We start from the raw sequence: 19,976 nt of genomic DNA, 5'->3' as shown, positions 1-19,976 counted from the left end.
ATTTGCTGACTGGAGGTGGCACCAAGTTCTCCTGTGCCAGCTGCCTGGAATTTTAGAAGGACCTTTCACCCAGAAAGAGGATCTCTCCCCTTTTGCGAATTTTGAAGTTGTACAAGACATTGATGTAGGAAAATTTGGAGAATTATTTGGAGTTTTGGTCACCGAACTACAGGAAAGATCTCAATAAGATAGAAAGAGGGCAGAGAAGATTTACTAGGATGTTGCCCGTACTCCAGGAACCGAGTTACAGGGAAAGGTTTAACAGGTTCGGACTTTATTCCCTGGAGCATAGAAGAATGAGGGGAGATTTGATATTTAAAATGATGAGGGAGAGAGACAGAGTAAATGTAGGTCGGCTTTTTCCACTGAGGGTGGGTGAGATACAAACCAGAGGATGTGGGCTAAGGGTGAAAGGGGAAAAGTTTTGAGGGAACATGAGAGGGAAATTCTTCCCACAGAGAGTGGTTTAAGAGTGTAGAACGAGCTCCCAGCTGCGGTGATGAATATCGGCACAATTTTAACATTTAAGAAGAATTTGGACAGGTACATAGATGGGAGGAGTGTGGAGGAATATGGACTGGATGAAGGTCAGTGGGACTGGGCACAATAATGATTTGGCACTGTCTAGAAGGGCCAGTTTCTGTGCTGGTAGAGTGTTTAAAGGTTCTATAACGATTTGAATTAGCAGTGAAAAAATTTTTTTTAATTTGAGAAAAGCCTAGCTATAAAATTCCTTGGAAAGACATAATCTCTATTCTGTCTCATACCATCTATTCTGGCTAGGGTGGGAGGAGGTAGAGAGAGGTTTTGGAAATGATGAAGAGTAAGTAGGGAGATTGCTGGAAATGGTTTCCCCCATCGTGGAAGGAATAGAAACCAGAATTTATTGTCATGAACAAGTCACAAAACTTGTTGTTTTGTGGCAGCATCACAGAGCAAATATTTCTATAAATAAAAATAGTCCATGAAAAGTCAAAGCGAGGCCATGTCTGTGGTTCATTGATGTTTCAGGAATCTGATGGTGGAGGGGAAGAAGCTGTCCTTGTGCCACTGGGGAATCGTCTTCAGGCTCCTGAACCTCCTTCCCGGAGTTAAGAGGGTGTGGCTTGGGTGGTGGATAGAGGCTGGTTTCTTAAGGCACTGCCTCGTGTAGATGTCCTTGACGGAGTGAAGTCTGGTGCCTGTGATGGTGTTGGCCGAGTTAACAACCTTCATGTCCTGAGCATTGGCGCATCCGTACCAGGCAGTGATGCAGCCAGAATGCTCTCCAATGGTCCACCTGTAGAGGTTTACGAGAGTCTTTGATGATATTCCGAATATCCTCAGACACCTCACAATGTCTAGCTGTTGGCGAGAGCCTTCTTTGTCATTGCATCAATATGGAGGCTCCAGGACAGATCTTCAGAGATGCTGACCCCCCAGGAATTTGAAGTTCTTGACCCTTTCCACTGCTGAGCCCTTGATGAAGTCTCCCGACTTCCTCTTGAAGTCCACAATCATCTCCTTGGTTTTGATAACAGTGAATGCAAGTTGTTGATGTGACAGAGCCGATCGTTCTCCCTCCTTACCACTTCCTTATTGCCGTCTGTGATTCTGCCAACAACTGTGGTGTCAATGGCAAATTTGTAGATAGCAAAGGAATTGTGGCTGGCCACATAGACATGGGTGTATAGTGAGTAGAGTTAAGCACACATCCTTGAGTGCCTGTGTGGATAGTCAGTGAGGAGGAGACGTTTCCAATTTGAACTGACTGTGATCTTCTGCTGAGGAAGTCATGGACTCCGTAGCCGCCCAGGGTTTGGAGCTTGTTAACCAGCACAGAGGGAATAATAGTGTTGAAGGCCGAGCTGCAGTCGGTGAATTGCTGTTTTCAAGGTGATCCAGAGCTGAGTGGAGCGATTGGAGATGGTTCGGATGAATAAATGATCTTTTGTGCACAGTAAGGAAATCGGTAACCAGAGGAAACAAGTTTAACGTTGGCTGTGGGAGGGTGGTAGAGCGCGTTGAAAGAACCAAAGAATTGTTGATCCAAATCAAGGCTTTTATTAACTAAAAGACTGGAGCGTATCACATGCAGATCAACCAGTCCAGAATGACCTGGTCTGGCTAAGAGCAATCCTTTAAGACCTGCCAGTAAGTGTGGCTACGCTCTCAGGCAATCACAGTCATCCTACACTACAATCTGTACATATACACATTGGTGATAGAATCTGTACTATCACATTCACCCCTTCTTTGAGAACTGACCCCGGGGTGGATGGAGGGTTGTAAAAAAAAAGAAAAGAAAAAAAAGGGCCCGGTGGAGATTAGGGGCTGTACTGGTCAGGGGGCCTGACCATCTGGCGTGACCGCCGTGGTGCCGGGATTGGGGTCGCTGGAGTTGTGTCGCTGGCAGGCTCGTAGGGTGCGGCCACTGCTTCGCTCAATTCCCCAACAGCGTTGTCGACAGTCTGGCCTGAGCTGGTGGGGTGGTGCTGGTCCCTCTGTTCAAGCACATGACCTGGGGGAGAAGGAATTGGGGAAGGTTGGGTTGAAAGCACTGCTGTGCCTGATCCAGCTTGGGCTAGGTCCCTTACTGAGTCTGTGTCCTCCCGCCTGTCCGGGTACTCAATGTAGGCATAATGCAGGTTCACATGGAGCAGAGTCACTCGGTCAACCAATGAGTCGTTCTTTGAGTACTGGATGTGGTGTCGTAGGAGGACCAGCCCGAGAACCGTGAGCACGCCGGTATGGTTGTTCCCATTTCGGATTTCCATAGGGGGTGGCATTGGTCATGGTGCATAGGAGGGAGCAGATGCAGTATAGGGCACCAGTGAACATATCCTGCCAGTGAGAGGTGGGGAGATCTTTGGACCGGAGGGCGAGCATAACCACTTCCCAGATTATGACATTCTCTCTTTCGACTTGCCCATCCACGTGGGTTATAGCTGGTGGTCCTGCTTGAAGCAATACCACGCTCCAGAAGGTACTGGCCACAGCTCTGCTCTCGTAAACGAGGACCCCCTGTCACTGTGGATGTAACTGGGGTACCCGAAGATGGCAAAGATGCTGTGACTGAGGAGGCCATCATGTCTGAGCAGGGCACAGCGAATGGGAAGCGGGAGTACTCGTCGATGGCCGTAAGGATGTAGGTATTACGGTTGGTCGACGGTAGGGGCCCCTTGAAGTCCACACTGAGATGCTCAAAGGGGCGGGTGGCTTTGATGACGAGGGTGTTCTCTGGACAGAAGAAGTGGGGCTTGCACTCAGTGCACACCGGGCAGGCTCGGGTCATGGAGTGAATCTCCTCGACCGTGTAGGGCAGGTTGCGAGCTTTGACAAAGTACGCGAACCTAGTCGCCCCTGGATGACAGAGCTCCTTGTGGAGTCTCTGCAGCCTGTCCAGTTGTATGTTGGCGCAAGTCCCCCTGGAGAGCGCATCTGGTGGGTCGTTGAGTTTACCAGGCCGATACAGTATGTCATAATTAAAGGTGGAGAGCTTGATTCTCCACCTGGCTATTTTGTCATTCTTGATCTTACCTCGCTGGGTATTGCTAAACATGAAGGAGACCGCGTGTTTGTCGGTCAGCAGTGTAAAGCGCCTGCCAGTGAGGTAGTATCTCCAATGACGTACTGCTTCGACTATGGCCTGGGCCTCCTTCTCGACAGAGGAGTGTCGGCTCTCAGGACCCTGGAGAGTTCTGGAGAAGAAGGCAATCGGCCGGCCGGCCTGGTTCAAAGTGGCTGCAAGTGCAAAGTCAGATGCATCGCTCTCAACTTGGATCGGGATGGACTCGTCGATGGTTTGCAGCCTGCTGGGGGTGTTGGCCAGTCAACGGTAAGTGTTGGGGGTCACTGCTTGCTGTCGGTGGTGGGGTGGTCAATGGGGTGGTCGCGGCGGTGGGTACCGGGTCGGTAGTGTCGGTTGCGGTGACTTGTCCCCGGTCGGCAGCGGTGGTGGGTACCGAGTTAGTAGGGTCGGACGTGGCAGTCCCCGGTCGGCAGCGTCGGTGGGTACCGGGTCACTAGCGTCGGTCGCAGCTGCGGGTACCTGGTCAGCTGCTTCGGTGGTGGCGGATCCCCAGTCGGTAGTGGCGGCGGGTCCCTGGTCGGCAGTGGTGGCAGCGGGCTCAGCAGTGATGGCGGCGACGGTCCTTAGTCATCAGCGGCGGCGGCCGTTGAGGTTGGGGCTGGGGCCTGGGGCCTGGCTTTGAGAGGGAGGGAGGGTGAACGTCATTGTGGCGAGGGTGGGTTGTACCTTCCGCGCTTGGCGTCTGCCCCATGACGTCAAGTGCTGCCGCGCGGTGGAGTCCTTGCTCTCATTGGACGAGAGCTCTGAGGAAGATGTGTTTGAATGGGAGGGTGGTGATTGGGCTTCACACGAGGCACTGTGTTTGATGGTGGCCATTTTGGAGCAACAGACTACAGCAAAGTGGCAGTTTTTAAGGCACTTCTGGCACGTGGCTTTTCTCGCCGGGCACTGGGACCTGCTGTGCTTGTTCCTTCCGCAGAAATAACACTTTGGGGTTGCATTGGGCAGCGTAGCAGCAGCCGACTGGCCGTCGGTGTGCCAGGGTGTAGTAGGTTAGAGGGGGGGCATTCTACTTGCATCAGAGCATGGGGTCCAGCCCCGAGAGTACACGTCCACACTTAAGACTGCAGCCTCCATTGTCTCTACGATCCGAATCACGTCCTCTAGATTTTCTCCCCTGTGCTCTAGCAGGCGCTGCCTCACCTCATTCGATCGAATCCCAGCCACATAGGCATCCTGAATGAGATTGTCTGTGGTCTGCGCAGCAGTTCTCTCTGTGCAGGCACAGTTCCTGTCCATTGCCCTTAGTGCCTGAATGTAAGCTCTACAGGACTCACCAGGCTGTTTCCTCCTTGTTGCAAGTTTGTACCGAGCATAGACCCTGTTCACCGGTCGCTCGTAGAGCCCTTTCAGCATCTTCATGGCTGTGGCGTAAGTGGTCGCGTCCTGGTTGCTCTGGTAGACTCTCGGGGACACCATAGTCATCAATATTACTAGTAGATGGCTGTCCTCTTATCACGGCAGGGTCAGAGAGCTGTAAGTATGTTTCGAAGCATCTCACCCAGTGCTTAAAGTCATTCGAGGCTGTAGCTGACTGTGGGTCAATGTCAAGGCGTTCTAGCCGTAGCATACGCTTCATCCCTTCAAAACGTTTTAGTTAATAAAATTGTAGAGTGCGTCAAAAGAACCAAAGACTTGTTGATCTAAAAGACTGGAGCATATCACAAGTAGGTCGACCAGTCCAGAATGACCTGGTCTGGCTAGGAACAATCCTTTAAGACCTGGCAGTAGGTCTGGCTACACTCTCAGCCAATCACAGTCATCCTACACTACAATCTGTACATTCACATTGGTGATAGAATCTATACTATCACAAGGGTGGGTGGAGGAACCTGAGGGGTAACCTTTTTTTTAATTCAGTGGGTGTATGGAATGGACTGCTGGAGGAGGTGCTTGAGATTTTAAGAAAAAGTGGGCAGGTTATTTGGATAGGACGGGTTTAGAAGGACACGGACAGGTGGGCCCAGTAAGGGTGGGACATTTTGGGGGTGTTTCCACCCTGTGTGACTAACAGAGGTAGGTCAGAAGATTGAAGGGAAAGGGGCAATAGATTGAGGGGAGATTGGAAGGATATTTTGACTCAGAGAGCAGTAATTACGTGGGGAATACCGCTAGATAACGCAGGCAGCAGTAGGTTCACCAGTATCAGGTTCTGAAATGTCCCGGGATCCTGCAAAGTCCAGAACATGTGTGAACTCGACCCTCCACCCCCCCTTCTCCCTCCACCCCCCTTCTCCCTCCACCCCCCTTCTCCCTCCACCCCCCTTCTCCCTCCACCCCCTTCTCCTTCCACCCCCCCTTCTCCCTCCACCCCCCCTTCTCCCTCCACCCCCCCTTCTCCCTCCACCCCCCCTTCTCCCTCCACCCCCCCTTCTCCTTCCACCCCCTTTCTCCTTCCACCCCCCTTCTCCCTCCACCCCCCTTCTCCCTCCACCCCCCTTCTCCCTCCACCCCCCTTCTCCCTCCACCCCCCTTCTCCCTCCACCCCCCTTCTCCCTCCACCCCCCTTCTCCCTCCACCCCCCTCCCTCCACCCCCCTTCTCCCTCCACCCCCCTTCTCCCTCCACCCCCCTTCTCCCTCCACCCCCCTTCTCCCTCCACCCCCCTTCTCCCTCCACCCCCCTTCTCCCTCCACCCCCTTCTCCCTCCACCCCCCTTCTCCCTCCACCCCCCTTCTCCCTCCACCCCCCTTCTCCCTCCACCCCCCTTCTCCCTCCACCCCCCTTCTCCCTCCACCCCCCTTCTCCCTCCACCCCCCTTCTCCCTCCACCCCCTTCTCCCTCCACCCCCCCTTCTCCCTCCACCCCCCCTTCTCCCTCCACCCCCCCTTCTCCCTCCACCCCCCCTTCTCCCTCCACCCCCCTTCTCCCTCCACCCCCCTTCTCCCTCCACCCCCTTCTCCCTCCACCCCCTTCTCCCTCCACCCCCCTTCTCCCTCCACCCCCTTCTCCCTCCACCCCCCCTTCTCCCTCCACCCCCCCTTCTCCCTCCACCCCCCCTTCTCCCTCCACCCCCCCTTCTCCCTCCACCCCCCTTCTCCCTCCACCCCCTTCTCCCTCCACCCCCTTCTCCCTCCACCCCCCTTCTCCCTCCACCCCCCTTCTCCCTCCACCCCCCTTCTCCCTCCACCCCCTTCTCCCTCCACCCCCTTCTCCCTCCACCCCCCTTCTCCCTCCACCCCCCTTCTCCCTCCACCCCCCCTTCTCCCTCTATTCCACTCCAGGCTCCTCCATGGACACCAGGACCATGTTCCTGCTCCTGCACTCCGTCACCGAGGACAACATCCGTTTCTTCCGTGAGGATGGTTCGGAAGCGGGACGCCGTTTTGCCTGGGCCTTTGCCCAGATCCAGGAGCAGGGCCGGGGTTTGCGACCTCTGGTGGGTGCCCTGGCAGGAGCTGTGTCAATTTTCGACCTGGACGATCACACACCAGCCAATGGCTACCGCAGCTTGCTGAAGGTGGTGCGCTGCTGTGTGCTGCACCTCATCCACAAGGCCCGCTACGTGCACAGCCACCGCCGCAGCATCTTCTTCCGCACCAACCACAATCTGCTTGAAGTGGAGGCCTACTGCTCGGCCCTGCGCCAGCTCCGTGCCCTGACCTACTTCGCCCAGAGGCTGCTGGCCTCCAACAAGCCCGGTGACCTCTTCCTCGCCGATGAGCGCGGCCTGTCTGAGGAGTTCCTTCGTGAGGCCAACTCCATGCACAAGGGCTGCTTCTACGGCCGGTGCCTGGGGTTTCAGGTGGGTGGCTTGCTCGGTCCCCCCCCAACCCAGTGTCTATGTAAACCCCCCCTCCCTGACTCCGTAACAACCTCCCCATCTTTGTAACCCCCTCCACATCTCCATAAACCTCCTTACCAACCCTCTCCCCTTCACCCTGCATTCTTTCACCCCCTCCCCTCTCTTTCACCCCCTCCCTTCTCTTTCACCCCCTCCACCTCTCTTTCACCCCTCCCCCTCTCTTTCACCCCCACCCCCTCTCTTTCACCCCCTCCACCTCTCTTTCACCCCCTCCCCCCCTCTTTCACCCCCTCCCCCTCTCGTTCACCCCCTCCCCTCTCTTTCACTCCCCCCCTCTCTTTCACTCCCTCCCCCTCTCTTTCACTCCCTCCCCCTCTCTTTCACCCCTCCCCCTCTCTTTCACTCCCCCCCCTCTCTTTCACCCCCTCCCCCTCTCTTTCACCCCTCCCCCTCTCTTTCACCCCTCCCCCTCTCTTTCACCCCTCCCCCTCTCTTTCAACCCCTCCCCCTCTCTTTCAATCCCTCCCCCTCTCTTTCAATCCCTCCCCCTCTCTTTCAACCCCTCCCCCTCTCTTTCAACCCCTCCCCCTCTCTTTCAACCCCTCCCCCTCTCTTTCACCCCCTCCCCCTCTCTTTCACCCCCTCCCCCTCTCTTTCACCCCCTCCCCTCTCTCATCCCCTCCCCCTCTCTTTCACCCCCTCCCCCTCTCTTTCACCCCTCCCCCTCTCTTTCACCCCTCCCCCTCTCTTTCACCCCTCCCCCTCTCTTTCACCCCCTCCCCCTCTCTTTCACCCCCTCCCCCTCTCCTTCTCCTCCTCTCACCCTCCCCTTTCTTTCACTTCCCTTTCACTCTCCTCCTCTTTCACCCCCTCCTCACCCTCCCCCTCTCTTTCACCCCCTTCTCTCTCCATCCCTCTCCCCCTCTCTTTCACTCCCTCCCAGTCTTCGTAAAACCCTGTCACCCCATCTAAGCCTCTCATAATCTTGCAGACAGCGATTAAGTTACTTCTTATCCTACGCTCTGAAGAGAAAAGCCTTGCTTCATGGGAGACTCCTTCTCCAATCCCGGCAGCGTCGTGATAAATCTCTCCCCCCTCTCCGTAGCTTTCGCATCCTTGTAATGAGGTCACCAGAACTGAGCAGGGGGTCCCAGAACAGATCCCTGCGGAACTCCACTGGTCACTGACCTCCAAGCAAAATACTTTCCATCTACTATCCTTCTGCTTTTGCAGTCAAGCCAATTCTGAATCTAAAATCGGATATTTTAAGATGTGATATGAAGCAAAGTTGACAGATTCAAGGGCTTCTCTCTTTGGAGTGACGAAGGATTGAGAGGCGACTTCACAGAGGTTGAGAGGCATAGTTAGGGTGGACAACCAGCACCTTTTATACAGTGTGACACTAGCAAACACCAGAGGATGTGTGTCTTGGGTAAACTTATACCTCTCATTTTGTTCATTTTAGATTGGTCACAGTGTTTGAGCTACCGAAAGAAAATAGACACACACACCGAGAGCAGTTCAGTTTATACAAATGTTTATTACTAATTCAAAAGCTGATTTCACACTACAATATGCAAGCCCTTCCTAACTATACTTATCAATGCTTAGACTGGTCCCAACTACCGAAGCGAGGCAACGACTGCACACTTGTAGTAGGTTGTCAGGGCACCGGTAGCAGCTTCTCCACCTCCCCCGACCGGGACGTTGCTTGGACTCTGGCTGTACTTCCTTCTTGACAAAGGGTGCTCCCACCCCTTGGAGATCATGCGCCTACTCCTTCTAACATTTGTCAGTCAAAATCAAAACTGAACATACCATTCTACAATTTAGAAGATTAATTATTATGGAACCAGGATGCTATGATTTCCTGGTTTATCTCGTAGATACAAAGACTTATTAAAACTTCTCGAGCAAGACAGGTTGTGACCAATTCGTCAATTTCAGAGTGTCGCATTTGACAACTGCTTTCCCTGGGCCTCACAGTGGAATTCCATTTCAAAGTGTATCTTCAGATAAATCCCCATGGCTGAGTTTAATTACATCTGCTAGTTCTGACAGTAAGGTGACCTGAGTGTGGCCCCAGTGTCGTCAGTTCCACATAAGCAAAAAGCATCTGGGCACATGGTTTTAATCCTCCATTACAACGTGTATACAAGGTGAGGGCAGGAAAGTTTAGGGGAGACGACAGGGGTAGGTGTTTTTTACACAGAGAATGCATGGCTGGGGGTGGTGGTGGAGGCTGGTACAATTGGGACATTTAAAAGACTCTTAGACAGGCACATGGATGTAAGAAAAAAGGACTGTCGATGTGAGGGAGTGAAGGGTGAGGTTGTTGAGTAGGTCGGCACAGCATTATGGGCCAAAGGGCCTGGACTGTGCTGGATTGTTCCGCTCTTTGCTCCAGTACCTTGTTTTTGGCTACCCCCCCATCCCCCGAACTCTTCTTAAAGCTTGTGGACCCCGCTCCCCCGTGAAGCAATTACATTCTGGTTTCTTCTGTACAGTGAAAGTCCAAAACTCTGCACTGCTCAGGGATTAGATCAATCCCTATTTTCAGATTTTCTGGATTCTTGGGCAGTACTTCTGGAACGCTTACACAATCCACGCATACACGTGATCCACACACACCTGATTCATGCACACAATCCACGCTTGCAAGCAATCCACGCATGCACACATGTGCACAAAATCTGAATGTCCAGATTTTCGGATGATCTAGATTTCTGGCATCTGGATTTTCAGAATTTTACTGTACTTCTCTCCCTCCCTCCACGGACACTTCTCAACTTTGCATTTCCAATGCCTGTTCCCATGGACCCGGTCCCTCCCTCCACGGACATTTCTCAACCTCGCATTTCCACCATCTGCTCCCATGGACCCTGTTCCTCCCTCCACAGACACGTCTCAATCTCGCATTTCCATCATCTGTTCCCATGGGCTCCGTTTGTCCCTCCATGGACACATCCAAACCTCGCATTTCCATCACCTGTTCCCACGGACCCCGTTCCTCCCTCCACAGATACCTCAACCTCGCATTTCCACCGCTTGTTCCCATGGACTCTGTTTCGCCCTCCACAGATGCTTCCAGACCTCCTGAGTATCTGCACTGCCTGTTTTCATGGAACCTCCACACACACCTTACCCAACCTGCTGAATTTTTCCATTGCCCTCTGATTCAGATTTTCGACGTGCAGGCTTTTTTGGCCATCTTAGCCTGCCGTTGCTTGCAGAGGTTCAAACCTTGGCTCATTCTATGCACAGCAAGATCCCAGGTAAACATGTTTGCTATGGGCTGCCCTGGTTCTCAAAGACTCAATTCCTTCTATGAACCATAGAGGACAACAGCACAGAAACAGGCCCTATGGCCCTTCTAGTCAATGCCAAACTATCATTCTGCCTGGTCCCACTGACCTGCACCCCATTCATAGCCCTCCACATCCCTCCCATCCGTGAACCTGTCAAAATTCTTCTTAAATGTTAATATTGAGCTCACTTTCACCACCTCAGCTCATTTCACACCCCCACGACTCTCTGTGGGAAGTTGTTCCCCCTAAACATTTCCCCTTTCACCCTTTCCCCATGTTCTCTGGTTTGTATCTCATTCACCCTCAGTGGAAAAGGCCACCTACATTTGTCTCTCCCCCTCATCATTTTAAATACCTCGATCAAATCTTCCCTCATTCTTCTACGCTCCAGGGAATAAAGTCCAATCCTGTTTAACCTTCAGTTCTTGAAGTCTGGGCAACATGCTAGTGAATCTTCTCTGCACTCTTTCTATCTTATTAATATCTTTCCTGTAGTTCTTTGACCAAAACTGCACACAATTCTCCAAATTTGGCCTCACCAATGTCTTATACAACTTTACCATAACATCCCAACTCTTGGACTCAATGTTTTAATTTATGAAGGCCATTTTTTACAACCCTGTCCACCTGTGACGCCACTTTCAGGGAATTCTGTATCTGTGTTCCCAGGTCACTCTGTTCTACCACACTCCTCAGTGCCCGACCGTATACGACCTGCCTTGGTTTGCTCTTCCAAAATGCAACACCTCACACTTGTCTGCATTAAACTCCATCTGCCATTTTTCAGCCCATTTTTCCAGCTGGTCCAGACTCCTTTGCAATCTTTGAAAACCTTCTTCATTGTCCACAACGTCTCCAATCTTAGTGTCATCGGCAAACTTGCTGATCCAATTTACCACATTATAATCCAGATAATTGATAAAGATGACAAACAACAATGATCCCAGCACCGATCGTGAGGCACAACTCGTCACAGGCCTCCAGTCTGAAAAGCAACAATCCACCATTACTCCCTGGCTTCCCTTATCCACCTCTCCCTCCCACATACCTTCAATGCTTTTGCCACTAACATGGCCTCTGGGATGCTGACCTGCTCACGTTCTCCTCCCTGTTTAAATTTAGACATACAGCACGGTAACATGCCCACAAGCCTGTGCCGCCCAATTTTCACCCAAGTAACCAACAACCACCGGTACGTTTTGAACGGTGGAAGAAAACTGGTGCCACCCCTACACGGAGACACGGGGAGAACATGCACACTCCTAACAAACAGCGCAGGATTCGAACCCTAGTCCCAATCACTGGTGCTGTAACAGCGTTACACTAACCGCTATCTCAACTGGACCGCCCAGATTTAATTCCTGACCTTTCACCTCTCCTCTGCAGTTCAACCCTTCCATTCGACCTTTCCTCCAAACCATCTCAATCGGCCTGGTGTCCTTTGGAGAGAACTACAGGAGGCATGAAACCGGCTTGGGTAAGGTTGATCCACAGGTCTGTCCCTCCTCTGCAGAGACATAGATAAATACCGAGAGCAAGCCCCACTAACCACTTACATTCATCCCCAATAATAACATTCATCGCTTTCTCCCAATGTTCCCATTGAAATTCCCCGCCCCTCAGACTCTCCCCTCCCCCACACCCAGACTCTCCCCTCCCCCACACCCAGACTCTCCCCTCCCCCACGCCCAGACTCTCCCCTCCCTCACGCCCAGACTCTCCCCTCCCCCACACCCAGACTCTCCCCTCCCCCACACCCAGACTCTCCCCTCCCCCACGCCCAGACTCTCCCCTCCCTCACGCCCAGACTCTCCCCTCCCCCACGCCCAGACTCTCCCCCTCGCCCAACCGCCAGGCTCTCCCCCTCGCCCAACCGCCAGGCTCTCCCCCTCGCCCAACCGCCAGGCTCTCCCCCTCGCCCAACCGCCAGGCTCTCCCCCTCGCCCAACCGCCAGGCTCTCCCCCTCGCCCAACCGCCAGGCTCTCCCCCTCGCCCAACCGCCAGGCTCTCCCCCTCGCCCAACCGCCAGGCTCTCCCCCTCGCCCAACCGCCAGGCTCTCCCCCTCGCCCAACCGCCAGGCTCTCCCCCTCGCCCAACCGCCAGGCTCTCCCCCTCGCCCAACCGCCAGGCTCTCCCCCTCGCCCAACCGCCAGGCTCTCCCCCTCGCCCAACCGCCAGGCTCTCCCCCTCGCCCAACCGCCAGGCTCTCCCCCTCGCCCAACCGCCAGGCTCTCCCCCTCGCCCAACCGCCAGGCTCTCCCCCTCGCCCAACCGCCAGGCTCTCCCCCTCGCCCAACCGCCAGGCTCTCCCCCTCGCCCAACCGCCAGGCTCTCCCCCTCGCCCAACCGCCAGGCTCTCCCCCTCGCCCAACCGCCAGGCTCTCCCCCTCGCCCAACCGCCAGGCTCTCCCCCTCGCCCAACCGCCAGGCTCTCCCCCTCGCCCAACCGCCAGGCTCTCCCCCTCGCCCAACCGCCAGGCTCTCCCCCTCGCCCAACCGCCAGGCTCTCCCCCTCGCCCAACCGCCAGGCTCTCCCCCTCGCCCAACCGCCAGGCTCTCCCCCTCGCCCAACCGCCAGGCTCTCCCCCTCGCCCAACCGCCAGGCTCTCCCCCTCGCCCAACCGCCAGGCTCTCCCCCTCGCCCAACCGCCAGGCTCTCCCCCTCGCCCAACCGCCAGGCTCTCCCCCTCGCCCAACCGCCAGGCTCTCCCCCTCGCCCAACCGCCAGGCTCTCCCCCTCGCCCAACCGCCAGGCTCTCCCCCTCGCCCAACCGCCAGGCTCTCCCCCTCGCCCAACCGCCAGGCTCTCCCCCTCGCCCAACCAAACACCCTTGTGTAAAGGCGAAGATTATACCCCCTTGTGGCTAAATACTTACCTACCAGAATATGCGGAGAGCGCCTCCGTGGTGCTGATGCCAACTCGGGGAGGGATAATCTGACTCACCTGAATGTGCAGCCGTGCTAAGCGGCTGTTTATGGGTGGGCTAATGGCATTATCAGCCCACGACCCAACTCCCTGCTACTTAACTGCCCCCGCCCCACTGGGGAGGGGCGGCTGGTGGAGGACATCAGGGCAGGGGAAATCTGCGGGGGCCATCTGGGCAGGGGCAGACATCGGGGTAGGGGCTGTTGGAGTTGCAGGGACAGCCGTCGAGGCAGGCGGCTGGTGCGGGATGTGACAACCCGGCTGGCCGCTCCGGCACCTCACTGGGCGCTTCGGTCTTCAGGGCGACTCTCTGTGGCTTAAAACGTGGCATAGCCATGGCAGTCTTCCCTATCCATAATTCCCCACACAGCTGGAACAGTTGTGGGAAAAACAGAGCGGTTCCACCTGCGTGGGGGATTATGGGTAGAGAAGACGGCCATTGCTCTGCCGCGTATTTATGACGGATGGCGCTGCGGCACCAGTTCCCCCTGCCTCCATCAGATCGGAGGGCACTACGAGGCACCTCTGGATAGAATGGGATGCTGGAGCAGCCTTTTAGTCCTGCTGTCTGAAAGGCGAGTTTGTAGTTTTCCATCCACTCCTGTCGCTGGCCTCAAGGTGGAGAATTCACCTGAAAGGGCCTTATGGCTCTAAAATCTTGTACACCTCTGTGGTCACCTCTCTTCTAGAGGGTGGTACGGTTAGCATAGCAGTTAGCACAATGCTGTTAGAGCGCCAGTGATCAGGACCAGGGGTTGAATCCAGCATTGAGTGTAAGGAGTTTTTACATTCTGCATGGGTTTTCTCCGACCATTCAAAAAGTATCAGGGGTTGGGTTAATTGGGTGTAATTGGGTAACATGGGCTCATGGGCCGAAAGGGTCTGTTACCATGCTGTTTGTCTAAATTAAAATTTATAAAGCCTGGCCTCGTAAGACACATGCTCCAATCCAGGCAACATCTTGGTAAAGCTCCTCTGCCCCCTCTGCACGGCTTCCACATCCTCTAACGAGGTGACCAGAACTGATCACAGTATTCTCCTTGTAACCTTCGACCTACTCACTAATCAAGAACCTTCCAACCTCCACTTAAAATCTACCCAATGACCTGGCCTCCACAGTCGTCTGTGGTAACGAATTCCACACATTTACTGCCCTTTGAATAAATAAACAGCACAAATCTTTTGTGAAACGCAGACACAGTTACACTGGAATCTCACGACCAGCAAGTTAATAGATTAGTGACGGGTACAAACTCCTCAGGATGATATAGTTTTCCTTGTGCCTGTATTGTACATTCTGGGAAGTCACACCTGGGCAGGACTTGCCCAGTAGCATCCACAGGGAGCAAAGTGGAACCAATGTTTCAGGACCGAACCATTCATCAGGGTGTGATAAACAGATAGGGGGAGGAGGAAGGAAAATGGCAGGGGAGGAGGAAGGGACAGAGGAGGGAGGTGGGAGGGGAAGGGGAGAGGTGGGAGGAAGAGGAGGATGAGAGGAAGGAGGGTGTAGGAGAGGTGGGAGGAAGATGCAGGAGAGGAGGGAGGTGGGGGGATGGGGAAAGAGATGGGCGGAAGGGGAGGATGAGAGGAAGGAGGGCGTAGGAGAGGTGGGAGGAAGGGGCAGGGGAGGAGGAGAGGAAGGGGCATTTTGGGACAAGTGATCATAGTGCCATTAGCTTCAATGTAATAATGGAAAGGGATAGGTCAGGACCTTAGGGTTGAGGTTTTTGAGTGGGGGGGGAAACTAGATTTGAGGAGATGAGGAAGGATTTATGAAGAGTAGATTGGGAAGATTTGTTTTATGGGAAGGATGTAGCAGAGAAATGGAGGACTTTTAAAGGTGAGATTTTGAGGGTCCAAAATCTTTATGTTCCTGTCAGGATAAAAGGCAGAGTCAAAAGTTTGAGAGAGCCATGATTTTCAAGGGATATTGGAAACTTGGTTCAAAAAAAAGAGGGAGACCTACAACAAATATAAGAAACAAGAAAAAAAAGGGATGCGTGGAGAATATAATGAAAGTAAAATTAATCTTAAGGAAGAAATTAGAAAAGCTAAAAGAAGGTACGAGGTGGCTATAGCAAACAGGGTGAAAATAGATCCAAAAGGTTTCCATAAATATGTTAATAGCAAAATGAGAGTGAGGGATAAAATTGGTCCTTAGAAAATCTGACTGGACAACTGTGTGTATGGAGCCAAATGAGAAGGGGGAGATTTTGAACAAGTTCTTCGGCATTCACTAAGGAGAAGGATATTGAATTGTGCGGGGTAAAAGAAGTAAAGACGGTAATTATAAAAACTGTAGTGATTAAGAAAGAGGAAGAACCAGAGCTTTGAAGCATATTAAGGTGGATAAGTCTCCAGGTCCCGACGGGATTTTCCCCAGGATCTTGAGAGAAGTTGATGAGGAAATAGCGGAGGCACTGGCAGTGATTTTTCAAATGTCATTAGAGATGGGTATAGGGCCAGAGGATTGGCATATTGGTTTGTTTAAAAAGGGTTCGAGGAGCAAGCCTAGCAATTATCAGCCTGTAAGTTTGACATCTGTGGTAGGTAAATTAATGGAATGCGTTCTTAGAGATGAAATAAGTATCTGGAGAGACCGGGTCTGATCAGGAACACTCAACACGGGTTTGTGCTTGGAAGGTCATGTTTGACCAATCTTGTTGAATTTTTTGAAGAGGTGACTAGGAATGTTACAATGGATGTTGTCTGTATGGATTTCAGTAAGGCCTTCCATAAGGTTCCACATGGAAGGTTAGTTAGGGGAGGAGTCACGTGATGGAGTAGTGGCCGGACGGTGAACTCCAGCCCTCTCCAGAAAAGTCAGAAAAAACAAAGCAAAACACAAAGGCACAAAAATAAAAATCAAAGTAAAGTGAATATAAAGGTGGAAAGAAGATGGCGACGAAAAAAGAAAAGTCGAAACCAACGGTAAGAAGAGAGGAAGAGAAGACAACGGAAGATGAAGGAAAAGGCCTTACCTGTTCGAAGAGGCCCGCGGTGGAGAGAGAAACCCGCTCCCTCAGGTCGGTAGAAAGTGGACTACAAAAATGGCTCGCTGAGCCGAGTAAAAGTGCGCAATCGCGCATGAAAAAAAACACACCGACGGGAGGGGTGACCAGCTGGGGAGTCGATCTCCACAGCCGGCAATGACAGCTGCAGAACACCTGCAGCAAGAGGAGAACATAGAAGACAACGAAAACAAGAAAGAAGAGAAGAAAAAGGCAACAAAGAAACAACAGATGGCCAACCCAGAGGAAGAGGAAGAGGAAGAGGAAGAGTACAGTGAAATAGAAGAAGAAGGGAAAGGCAAGATAAAGGATATACTTTCTTTTATTAAAGAATACATGGAGTCATTTAAAGAATGGCAAGCGCAAGAATTTAAATATTTAAGAAGAAGAATAAACAATACAGAAGAGAAAATGAATAAAATAGATATGACCTTATCAGAAATGGGAAAAAGAATGGACAAGGTGCAAGAACGAGAAGCAGCGGTAGAAATGGAGGTAGAGGACTTAAAAAAGAAATTAGAGGAATCTAATAAAAAAGTTAAAGAGACACAAGAACTGTTAGCTCAGAAAATAGATATAATGAAAAATTATAACAGAAGAAATAACATAAAGATAGTGGGCCTTAAGGAAGATGAAGAAGGCAAGAATATGAGAGAGTTTATAAAAGATTGGATCCCTAGGATCCTAGGATGTCCAGAACTACAGCAAGAAATGGAAATAGAAAGGGCACATAGAGCATTGGCCTTTAAACTACAATCACAACAAAAGCCAAGATCTGTTTTAGTAAAATTCCTAAGATATACTACAAGAGAAAAGGTACTGGAGAAAACAATGGAAAAAGTAAGAGAGGACAATAAGCCACTGGAGTACAAAGGGCAAAAAATCTTCATTTATCCAGATATAAGTTTTGAACTCCTGAAGAAGAGAAAGGAGTTCAATACAGCAAAGGCGATTTTATGGAAGAAAGGGTATAAATTTATACTAAAGCATCCAGCGGTATTGAAAATATTTATTCCAGGACAACAAAACAGACTATTCTCGGATCCAGAGGAAGCACGAAAATTTGCAGAACAATTACAAAATAAACTGAGGGATGAAGACGTGTAACGAGAGTACAAAAGACTGCGAACTAAAAAGACACATAAGTTTTGAACTCCTGAAGAAGAGGAAGGAGTTCAAAACATCGAAAACGATCTTATGGAAAAAAACTATTCTCGGATCCAGAGGAAGCAAGGAAATTTGCAGAACAACTACAAAACAAACAGAGAGATGAAGACATGTAATAAGAGTAAAAATGACCACGATTTATATGTATGTGGGTAAAGAGGTATATGTATAATGTGCATACAAGAATGTATCCGTATTTAGAGGAAAATATAGATAGTATAGACAAGAATTAATAAGGGAAGGAAAAGGAACAGAGGGAATAAGGAGGGAATTAAAAGAGTGACCTTTGTCACATATGAAAAGTGAAATCTTTTCTGGGGGGGGCTGGGTGGGGGGGTGTTACGGTCACTGGAAAATCAGCTGACGCTTGCGAGTGAATTCGCAAATCCAAATGGAGAGGGGAGATGTGGTTGTCCGACAAGGGATAAAGGACAACTCAGGAGGGGAAGGGGGGATTGGGGCTAAAGAAGTTTTAAATAGGAGAATAAGGAAAATGTTTGATGTTTTAGGAATGTTGTCTTATAAAGGATTCAAAACAAGAAAACAGAAATGGATAAGAAGGAAAGGTAATGATGGAGAAACGGAAAGGGAAGATAAACAAAGTATAAAATGGCTACGTTGAACTATATGACTTTAAATATTAATGGAATACATAACCAAATTAAAAGGAGGAAACTGCTAAATTTACTGAAAAAAGAAAAAATTGATATAGCATTTGTGCAAGAAACACATTTAACTGAATTGGAGCACAAGAAATTAAAGAGAGATTGGGTAGGACACGTAACAGCAGCATCGTATAATTCAAAAGCAAGAGGAGTAGCTATATTAATTAGTAAAAATGTGCCATTTAAAAATAGAAGAGGAAATAATAGATCCAGCAGGGAGATATGTAATGATAAAATGTCAGATATATTCGGAGTTTTGGAATCTACTCAATGTATATTCACCTAACGAAGAAGATCAAAAGTTTATGCAAGATATCTTTTTGAAGATAGCAGATACACAGGGGAACATATTAATAGGAGGGGATTTCAACTTTTGGATATATGGAGGAAACAACACCCAAAGGAAAAGGAATATTCATATTACTCGGCTAGACATAGAACATACTCAAGAATAGACCTATTTTTGTTATCAGCTCGTATGCAAGATAGAGTAAAAAAAACAGAATATAAAGCTAGAATACTATCGGACCATTCACTATCGGACCATCGGACCATTCACCCTTAATATTGACAGTAAAGTTAGAGGACATCCCTCCAAGAATGTATAGATGGAGATTAAACCCCATGTTACTTAAAAGGCAGGATTTTAGAGAATTTATTGAAAAACAAAATAGCTAAATTATTAGCAAATAGATTAGCAGAGTATGTACCGAAAATGGTAAATCTAGACCAAACTGGATTTATCAAAAAAAGATGCACTACAGACAATATTTGTATATTTATTAACTTAATTCATGCAGTAGAAGGGAATAAAGCTCCAACAGTAGCAGTTGCTTTAGACGCAGAGAAGGCCTTTGACAGAGTAGAATGGAATTATTTATTCAAAGTATTGCAAAAATTCAGTTTACCGGAGAAGAATATATATTGGATTAAAGCATTATATAAGGGACCATTAGCGAAAGTGACAGTAAATGGACATGTATCAAAGCAATTTAACTTAAGCAGGTCAACACGACAGGGATGCCCACTATCACCTTTATTGTTTGCGTTAGCTATAGAACCACTAGCAGAATTGATAAGAACAGAAAATAATATAAAAGGAATAAAAATAAAAGACAAGGAATATAAAATCAGTTTATTTGCGGATGATGTTATAGTATACTTAACAGAACCAGAACTATCAATAAAAGAATTATATAAGAAATTGAAGGAATATGGAGAAGTGTCGGGTTACAAGATCAACGTAAATAAAAGTGAAGCAATGCCTATGAATGATGCGGATTTCTCAAAATTTAAGAAAGAATCACCATTTAGATGGCAAATGCAAGCAATAAGATACCTAGGTGTACAAATAAACAAAAATCTCGGCCAACTATATAAACTCAATTATTATCCACTAATGAAAAAATTCAGGATGATTTAGAGCATTGGAAAGATTTACCATTAACACTAATAGGAAGGATAAACTGTATTAAAATGAACATTTTTCCAAGGATATTATACCTATTTCAGGCATTGCCAATACAACTGACAGAGAAATTCTTCAAGGAGTTAAAGAAAATAATAAGGAAATTTTTAT

General features: G+C 50.1%; 1 protein-coding gene across 1 annotated transcript in view; it reads left to right on the top strand.

Annotated features, from left to right (window-relative positions):
• Window positions 1–19,976, top strand: part of LOC138764269 (hormone-sensitive lipase-like) — a 67,115-nt gene that overhangs the window by 10,030 nt on the left and 37,109 nt on the right. The window contains 2 exon segments of the mRNA XM_069939950.1: window positions 6,795–7,315; window positions 12,010–12,100. Coding sequence (XP_069796051.1) covers window positions 6,795–7,315; window positions 12,010–12,100 — 612 coding nt within the window.

Source organism: Narcine bancroftii, chromosome 5 (assembly GCF_036971445.1).
Source record: "Narcine bancroftii isolate sNarBan1 chromosome 5, sNarBan1.hap1, whole genome shotgun sequence".
Lineage (NCBI taxonomy): Eukaryota > Metazoa > Chordata > Chondrichthyes > Torpediniformes > Narcinidae > Narcine > Narcine bancroftii.
The sequence above is the reverse complement of the archived record's forward strand: the minus strand, read 5'-3'. Positions and strand labels throughout refer to the sequence as shown.